This window comes from Pteropus vampyrus, unplaced genomic scaffold (assembly GCF_000151845.1).
Source record: "Pteropus vampyrus isolate Shadow unplaced genomic scaffold, Pvam_2.0 Scaffold498, whole genome shotgun sequence".
NCBI lineage: Eukaryota > Metazoa > Chordata > Mammalia > Chiroptera > Pteropodidae > Pteropus > Pteropus vampyrus.
The window spans coordinates 842,844-852,909 of NW_011889279.1; the positions used below are offsets into that span (position 1 = coordinate 842,844).

General features: G+C 33.2%; 1 protein-coding gene and 1 pseudogene across 1 annotated transcript in view; one reads left to right on the forward strand and one right to left on the reverse strand.

Annotated features, from left to right (window-relative positions):
* CUNH5orf42 (chromosome unknown C5orf42 homolog) overlaps nt 1-10,066 on the reverse strand; it is a 100,826-nt gene that overhangs the window by 55,679 nt on the left and 35,081 nt on the right. The window contains exons 20-25 of the mRNA XM_023524826.1: nt 4,750-4,888; nt 3,988-4,097; nt 3,673-3,831; nt 3,450-3,558; nt 1,975-2,275; nt 9-555 (exon numbers count right to left, since the gene is read on the reverse strand). Of these exons, the coding sequence (XP_023380594.1) occupies nt 9-555; nt 1,975-2,275; nt 3,450-3,558; nt 3,673-3,831; nt 3,988-4,097; nt 4,750-4,888 (1,365 nt within the window). The remainder of the gene's footprint in view (nt 1-8; nt 556-1,974; nt 2,276-3,449; nt 3,559-3,672; nt 3,832-3,987; nt 4,098-4,749; nt 4,889-10,066) is intronic.
* On the forward strand, nt 8,057-10,025 carry LOC111732841 (annotated as a pseudogene).

The following is a 10,066-nucleotide window of genomic DNA, read 5'->3' on the forward strand; positions in this document are numbered from 1 at the left end:
TCTTGTATTCTGTAAACGGACTTTTGTTTTAAACCAAACAATCCACTCTTTCCTTCATTTTTATTAACTTCATTCAAAGGATTCTCTAAAAAAGGTCTGATTCTTTGATTAACCAGTACTGAAGCGGAAAGTGCCTGGCTTTCTGATTTTTCAGACTCATTAAACTCCGGAGCAAGAACAAAGCAGGAGCCAGCTCTAAATACGTTCTGGCTTTTGGTTTTACCCTGACGTCGTTTTAATGTTGTATGTACATCAAAAAGTAATGAATTAAGTTCATGTTCTCTAAGATGTCCAGAAAAACTGGTTAGAAATGGAATGCCAGGACCCTTAGAACCAAGTAGGTCCCTTTCAAGAACATAACTCAAGAAGAGATCAAGGAATTTAATATATTCATCATCATCGCGTTCAAATTCCCAAACACCTATAATAGGAAGCGCATTTTGTAATAACTTTTCATGATCTTCTTTTCTTTTAGGATTTTCTTTCTGATTACATATTTTCTTTTTATCATTGGGCTTACCAATCAATGCCAATTCCACGCGATTTGCACTGTTTCTACAGCAAAACAAAATTTGAAAAGACAAAAGTCATTTAATTACTAAAACTTAGAACTGACAATAAAAATGCTCTCCACGTTTTAAGTCACCTATCTTTTTTTTAATGCCTATCTTTTTTTTAATGCCTATCTTTTTCTGATTACCTACCTTTCTTGGATTACCTTTTTTTGATAACCTATCTTTCAAATAAAGGGTTAGACTAAATGATCTTTGTGTTTACTAGAGCTGAACATTCTGAATCTAAAAAATATAACACTTTACTATCAAAAGGAAAAATTTGTGTTAAAAGAGATTAAAATGTGTTCGCAGACATTTCCCTATACAGAAACATAAATGCTTTTCAGGGGGAAAAAAAATGTCCTCTACTGAATAAAAAGTCAATAACAATCACAGCTACCAGAACAATCTTAGTTTGCAGTTCCTTGTTTCCCTTTTCAGCTCCCTCTGTACAACGTGCAGCAAGCAGGGCTGCCCTTGGGATTCCTTACCATGCGAAAGTTGGGGATTTCTTAAACACTTTCACCTTAACTGCCAACTGTAATTAGTTTAAAATCTGTTTCCTTTCAACATGGCCCTTAGGGCAGAACACAGATCCCTAGTTCTCTCAATAAGAGAAATAAAAGGTTCCTGTTAGGCACCTGGGCTGAAGTCACCATGTCTCTTCTTAAAATTGCACAATAAGCAGCCTCCAGGGTACTCCTATGCTAACAATGCCATTGTTTGATCAAATATGCACACCATTTATAATACTATTAGATATGTTTTAAGCAGATGTTTGAAGTAGATGGAATTATTTCTCTTAAGCAAGATTATGGTTGACTACATAGTCTTTCAGTCATGGGAAGGATAAAATGCAATTTATGCAATTTATCCTTCCCATGACTGAAAGACTATGTAATCAACCATAATCTTGCTTAAGAGAAGATACTAGAAAGAAAAAAAATCTGCTTAAATCAGAGAAATAGAAGTTTAAATGATAAGCAAGAATCTTTCAACAATTTATGGGCAAGATTCAAAAATGAATGTGCAATTTCCTTCCCTAGGAACTTAAAAACAATATAGCTAACTCAATAATCCTACACTCTTTAAGTCTGAAGAGTACTGAAAGATTACTGAAAGAACTAAAAGTCCTCCCATAAACTACAGAATTTTATCTACTCATTTGATTTTATACTTTCACATGACAAAATTATTTCACTCCTCAATAGTATTTTAGATGAAATACATTTTCAAATGAATGGTCTCATTTTACATTCCAACATCCTCATAAGTAGGGAGGGAAGCACTTATTCTCACTGTTAATAGTACAATCAGTGAGGTTGCTGGGGCAAAAATCAGCTCATCAGTTGAATGAAACATTGAAAGCATTGTTTTCCAAAGGAAGTGAATGCCTGCTATTAAGCGATCTCAACTGTACCTTTGATAGAAATGTATCCTACTTTTTTCTTCAACTGACAAAGCTTCAGAGAAGGTATCTGCTGTATCTGCATCACTATGTACCACAGAACTCCCTAGTTCTGTGAGTGTGCTCCTGCTCAGACTAGTCCCCAGGGAAAATCTGTCAAAACCTGGAACCTCGGCTGGTTTTTCTTCTTCAATTGGCTCCCATATATTCATCTCAAAAGAACCTATATTTCTCTGCACACGTTTTAGGGCTTTTACCCTCACTTTATGGACAGAATGCATGATAACAGACATCATTTCCTCAGTTTGGGGACCTAGAAAGAAAAGAATGGAAGACTTTACAGTTCATTAAACTGTTTCAATTCAAGACATAAAGGGATCCAATTCTGGTCCCTCCAGGGGACATGAAATCTAACTGACAACTAAGGCTTATTTCCACATTTTTACAGATCATGCTTGTTCAATATTCATTAAAAAGTCATGGTCCATACCATGACTTTCCACCTTTAAGGTGGAACTGCAAAAGCTAGAGAAGGTCTACTAAGGAATAATAAAAGGGACACAATCCAGACTCAAAAAAAAAAAAAAAAAAGTGTACTCTGGAAAACAAAAAATTAAGAATTTAACTACCTCAAAAATCAAAAGATAGTTATTAAAAACAAAACAAAACAAAAAAAGAAACAATGACAACTTTCTGACTTCGAGTAATGGGAAACAATTGGAAAGGAAGTTTTTCAAGGCTGCCTACAGAAAAAATCTCAAACATTATCAATACATAAACAGGACATTTTAGAGGATGTCAAAAAAGTCTTAAGAAAAATAAAAAAATCACAAATACAAGTATATTAATGCAATAATGTGCAATCATAGGACATAACTAGACTTAAATACTAGATTATAGTTCTTTAAGAGGGTAATTTGAATTCTTTAAAAATTTCTGTAACATTGTCAACATATTAATGCCAGTGAACTATACACTTGAAAATGGTAAATTTTATATTATGTATATTTTACCACAATAAAAAAGTTTCCACAAGGTCATCTTGAATATACAGGATAAAGTACGAAGCATAAACAACCATAAATGGAGAAGAGCACTAGTTTTCAATAAAATATGTACATTATGCAAAGCACTATATCCTCATTTTATATATTTTATCTTATTCAATCCTCTTTCAATACACATTCACGAAGAAGGTATTAATAGAGTCATTTTACAAATGAGGAAATGAGAATCAGAGAGACTGAGCAACCTGCCAATAGTCACACTGTTACTGACAGAGCTAAGAAAAATATGAAGCCAGCACTGTCTGGTTCCAAAGCAACAGAATTGGTGCTTCTGTAATGGGGAAATGCTTCTGCCTTCTCATACTCCTATCTCCAAGGAAAGGAGAAATGCATAAAAACATAAGCACTAGAAAATAAATGCTTTCAGGACAAAATGAAAATCTTCAGTAATTTATCAGACATCTAAGAAATGACAAATACCTTTCACAACACAGTGTCTGAGTCTCTGATGAAGAGAGTGATATTTTTCTCTTAAAGGAACCCTTATGTCTTCAGGATTAGGAAATGCTTTCACAAAAATTTCTGCTACCTTCAGAAAAAATTTGAAAATAAGTTTTATGAGCATCATCATTCTTAATTAAAATAAAAATTCTTTAAAGTCTCTCATTATGATTTAGTTTATTTTTACCTGTATTCACATTACCTTTCTGATTGGTGGCAGCTCTCCAATAAGGCTCAAAATTAGATCCTGAATAAGTTCTTCAATATTAGAAAATCGAGAGAAGGGTAGCATTCTACAAGCCCATTCCACTGCACTGAGACAGTGCTCAACCATACAAGAGTCAAACTCCACTTCAAGGTCCTAAATGGATATTGAAAAAATTAATTTCTTCTTCACTTGAGGTGGACAGACCAGAATGAGTTCAAAAGAAAATTTTGATACAAACAGTAAAATCTATCAACAATAATTTCATGAGTAATGCGTGTTCATTTTTCTTATTCTTTTGCAGGTAAATACCTTCTTTCCTTCCACATTTTCTCTTGCTTTCTGATACTGTCTGCAACTATAGGATAACTTGTCACGGATATGCAGCATCCAACACAAAGCACAAAGTTCTCTGAAGCAGCCTAAATCAGGAATACAAATATGAAAGAAGATTGTGTGCATCATGTACATTAATACTGTAGCAATTTCATCACTGCTGGTTATTTTATTCAAAATAAATGTCTATTTTGTTAATTATCAAAGAAATATATGCTCATTGCCAACATCTTATAAAAGTCATAGAGTCTTTCAGAATTTTCATGCATATTATTCTAGAATACTTCGTGCATGTCAGTTGCATGAAAATATTGAAAATATTTTTAAAGAGTAAATAACTATTTACTAGTTTACTTGCTTTAAACTTCCAAGTATATATAGATCTTTTTCAAGCCAATACACATAGCCCTACTTAATACTATATAGTTAATTTACTTAGAAAATCACTTATAGACATTTAAGTTTAAAATTTTTCAATACTAAAAATTTTATATTTCCAATATAAAACAATTTTTTATTAAAAAGAAGTACACAAAAATATATAAAATCATACTGTGCTGTTTTGCAAGCTAGCTTCTTTCTTCACTTTATGTTTCCGTGGTGGTAACATATACATACTGTCTTTTCATTGCCAGTATAGTGTTTTGTTGTACAGAAATTTTCCCAAATCAAATGAAAAATATATCATTATTAAGATTTAGGCCTAATTTCTAAGCAAGTAGTGCATTTTGGACAAACCTATTGCTTTAATGGAAACTTCATCAAGCTTGTGGTCTCCAGTTGCTCCAGGTCGAAAGAATGCTACACCTCCTTTACAGTAATTAAGTAAGGACTGAGGGAAAGGACTCAGTGAAGGAAGAGACCCTTTCATTCGAATCTGAAAGGAAATAATGACAGAATATGTTAATCAGCAGAATATGTTATTTACGGAAATTAAAAAGCAATAAACAAGGCAGGTAAGATAAACCATAGAGAATGGATAACAAAGCACAGTTCCTATACTACGTAAGACGATACCTCTGAAATCAGGTATACACTTTCAGAAACTTAGCTCACAAATTTAATTCAAGAAATTCACTAGGCTCAAACTCAAAAGAGAAAAAAGGTTCCAACCAAACCACCCTCTCTTGTCACTCAGTTTTGCCTGTACAAAAAGAATTAAATGTGACTTGCCCTGACTTTCTCCAAAGGCATAAAAAACAAAATAAAGAAATTTAAGTATCTAACTCTCAACTAAAATAAAACTATATGCAGTATCTAAAAACAAATACGAAAAAAAGGTATGCATACATAGCTTTAAAAAATGATCTATAAATGACAGTTAGAAAGTCATTTGGCAACTCTAATAAAATAAGAATTCTTGCAAAGATCATCAATAAATGCAAAATCAAATAAAAAGTTCATAGACAACATGGCTGTGTGGGACATGATCCAACTCACCATTACTAAAAGTGAGATAAAAAGACTTGTACCATGTGATACGATGTGACAGGGAAGTATAAAACACCACTCATGATGGATTCATTTCTAAGAAAATGGGAACTGAATCTAATCAAACCTGTCTACCTTGATGAGTACAAATTACCACCTTATAGGAAATAAAAGAGGAACAAGTTAAAGGAAACTAAATGAAAATACAATCAGGCAAATCCAGAAGATGTATAGAAAAATTACCCAGTTTCTCTAACAAATAAAAACTAGAATAGTTAAAAGAAACTAATAGAATAAGAGATGTAAAAGACATGAACTTGAGAGGAAAAGGATTAGCAGCAAACTTGTAATCTATTTTCTCCCCCTACTATTCACTTCCAAAAACCATGATCTCATTAAATCTCCCTGTAAGCATGCTAATGACAGACTTGCCAAACAAATTAATAATATTTACTAGATGTAGAGAGTCTATAAATAGGTCTAGAATGTATGGATTTATGCAGTATGGCTCCCTAAAAAATGCCACACAAGCTATATAATTAAAGAGATGTTCAATAACTGAAATATAAAAAGATGTTCAATAACTTAAATAGTTCCCTTTTGTGTCATGTTTAATAGAGACCAGGATACATTCTTCCGCTGCAAGACAAGACCTATGCAATTCCAGATTTCTCCATGTTTCACTTGTGACTTTTGGTTACCTTTACCCTTGAAATTATTGGTCGTGTTTGACTGGGGGTAACATTCTTGATTCTTATGAGTCTGACTTGATAATATTGTCTTTCTTGTTATCTCACAACCAAATATTAGTGTACCTCATTTGGACCATGAAACAAAGAAACAAAAAATCTGTAAAAATGAAAATTTCAAAATAATCAGAGAAATATGATTATGGGCCAGGTATTGAATAATAAAAAGAAACTGTTAACTTTGGTATAATAGTGTAGTGGTTTTAAAATATGTCCACAAATGCTCTAACACTCATCTCTTCAATGGTAGAGTTTAACTTCCTTCACCTTGAGTACAGATCAGACTGGATAACTAGTTTTTAATGAGCAGACTGTAGAAGTGGTTATATGTGGCTTGTGAAATTAGATCATAAAAGGCACTCTAGCTTCTTTGATGTCTTATGAATCACTTGCTCTGGAGGAAGCCTCCGCCAACAACCAGCATCAACTTTTTAGCCATGTGCGGGAGCCATCTTGCAACCAGATCTCCAGCCCAAGTTTTCAGATTCTTGCAGCTCCAGTCCACATTTTGGTATGCAATCTCATAAGAGATCGAGTCAAAATCACCCATTTTAAGTCACTCCTAAATTCTTTACTTACAAAATGTGAGTTAGATAATAAATGTTTATTGTTGCTTTAAGATAGTAAAGTAATTTGGGTAATTTGTTATGCAACAATAGAAAACTAACACAATTAACATGGTCATTATTTTTGAAAAAAAAGTATTAAATAGTAAGAAATGCATTTGGACAAGCAAGATGCCAGGATAGTCTCAAGGAACTGAATTAAAATACTGAAAACACACACACATGCATGCATGCACACACAGGTATAGAGAAATAAACAAACTACAGAGAAAGATTAAATTATAGCCAAGAGATGCTGATAATTTAAAATTCGATGATAAAAAAAAGTTCATTATACTATCTTTCAATTTTTATATTGTTTCTACAACAAAAGTATTTGAAAAAAATAACTGACTCACATTTTCCTGACTTACTGTTTTATGGTATAAGAGTTGTTATTCTGCATGTTTTTTTAAAATAAACATTTTTTTTTAGAAAAGTTTTAAATTTATAGAAAGATTACAAAGATTCTATAGGAAGTTTCTATATACCAACACCCAGTTTTCCCTATTATCAATGTCTTGCATGAGTATGGTGGATTTGTTATAATTAATGAACCAATATGGACACATTAATTAAGGATTATCCTTTACTCAGCTTTCCATAGTTTTTACCTAATGTCTTTTCTGTGCTCTATAATCCCATCCAGGACACCATACTATATTTTGATATCATGTCTCTTTAGGGATTTTGGCTGTTTCTCAGGCTTTCCTTGTTTTCCATAAATTAGTTTTTTCTAAGTCTACATCCTAAGTAAATTTAGCTAGGTATTTTTGGTCAATAAAAACTTTTAAGAAAAATATAAATAGATCTTTTTATTTTCCTGCTAATGTTATATCAAGTGAGAATCTTCTCTATAACTCTTGGGTGAGCTGGTGAAATTATTGATACTTGTTTGCATATTTCTAGAAGGATATAAGTTATAGTGGTTGCCTCTATGGATTGGGAGTCCAGCGTGAGAAGGAAATTTACTTCCCACTAACTCTTGAAGATTATTGGCCTCCATGATTTATGATGAGAAATCAGCTGTTAATGTTATCTCTTATATGTGATGAAGGGCTTCTCACTTATATGTTATCTCTTATATGTGATGAAGGGCTTTCAAGATTCTCTCTTGGTGTTTAGCTTTTAACAGTGTGGTATATGTCTAAGGATGGACCTCTGACTTTAACCTACTAAGAGTTGTTTGAGCCTCTTGGATGTGTAGATCATGTTTTTCATCAAATTTGGGACATGTTTGGCCATCATTACTCTAAAAGTTCTTTCTTCCTCTTTCTTCTCCTTCCAAAACTTCCATTTGAGTACTAGGGTATGTTCGTTGGTGTCCCAATAAGTCAGTGATGTTCTGTTTGTTTTTCTTCATCTTTTTTTTACCTTCTGTTCCTCAAACTGCATAATCTCAGTTGCCCTATCTTCAAGTTTGCTGATCCTCCTGCCTACTCAGATGTGCTGTTGAGTCTCTTTAGTGACCTTTTCTTATCTGTTACTGTATTTTTCAACTCCAGAATTTCTATTTGGTCTTTTAAAAATAACTTCTATCTCTTTATTGATATTCTCTATTTAGTGAGACACCATTCTCATGTATTCATTTAGTTCTTTAGAAATGGTTTCCTTCAGTTTTTTAAACATATTTAAAATAGCTGATTAAAAATTTTTGTCTCCTCTTTTCCTGCTGCTGCGGAGTAGTGCAGAGGCTTGGGTGCATTCAAGATTCGGCTCCACCATAACCCACCGCCATGGCCAAGGAATGCATTGCTGCTGGAGGTGTAACAGACATTAATACTGCTTTACAAAAGATGCTGAAGACCGTCCTCATCCACGATGGCCTATCATGTGGAGTTCAGAAAGCTGTCAAAGCCTAAGACCAGTGCCACGCCCATCCTTGTGTGCTTGTACCCACCTGTGATGAGCCTGTGTATGGCAAGTTGCTGGAGGCCCTTTGAGCTGAACACCAAATCAACTTAATTAAGGTTGATGACAACAAGAAACTAAGGGAATGGGTAAGCCTTTGTAAAATTGATAGAGAGGGAAAACCCCAGAAAGTGGCTGGTTGCAGTTGTGTGGTGGTTAAGGACTACAGCAAAGATTTCAGGCCAAAGATGTCATCAAGGAGTACTTCAAATGCAAGAAACGAAAAAATAAATTTGGCTTTTGTTTTTTAAAAAATAATCTTTGTCTAGTAGGTCCAATATCCAGACTTCCTCAGAGACAATTTTTATTGATTTTTTCATCATGAATGAGCCATATTTTCAAGTTTCTCGAATAAATGCTCTCCGGATTTCTGTAAGCCTTTGGTTAATTTCCAGAGTTCTGAAAAAGTTGATTCTAACAATTTTTACCAATATTTCCACTTTTTTTTTTGGCAAAGAGTGATGTTTTAGATGTCCTTACTCCACTATTTCACTGATATCTTCACTAACTCTTTAGAATTATTTAAATTGTTAATATGTGCATTTAATTTTTAAAACTACTAGATTAAAATAGCTTCAAATAATTATGCATACCAAAAAATTATTGTAACCTACATGCAATATATTATGGTGCTATCAAGGAATGAACACAAGGTTAATAAGGTATTTCCCTCTCCTTGTCAGTCATTTAAATTTCGACAATAAACAAGGAAATTTTTTCCTTTCATGGATAAACATCTTATAATTTTGATGGCAAGATATGTTCTACCATTTCGACAAACTGTATTCTAATTTGCTACAGCCAAATTTATAATGAAATTATATGCCCAAAAAAGTTCAAATTAAAGAGGTATAAATACACCAATACAGGGAATCACTTATATATTGTATATACTTCTACAAGAATGGACCTCTAGTCCTCTGGCACCACTCCTAAGATTAATAAATTCATGGGCTGACAATAAAATTTTCAAATAAATTTGAGGAATACTGGATTAGAGAGAACTTATGAGTTACTTCTGTGAGTGATGCCCAGGGGTTCACAAGAAACCCTGAAGATAAGCCAACAGGGCACTGCACAGTGAGCGCGGCAGTTACTCTATACACTAAAGCTCCAGGCCTATAGCTTATTAATCCTAGTAGTTTGGGAAACGTGTAATTTTCTCAGCCTCAAAAACCTTTTCACAAAACGTTTTCTTTTTAAAAAAAGGCTAATTTTCAAAAACGACTTGATAAACTCAGTCTCTCTAAGGGGTCCTATTTTTAAAAGCTACAGATTTTTGTTTTAAATAAAATTTAATCAAGGGCCAAATTAAAGATATTTGGGGTTAATAATACTTATTTCCATATTTCTGAGAGA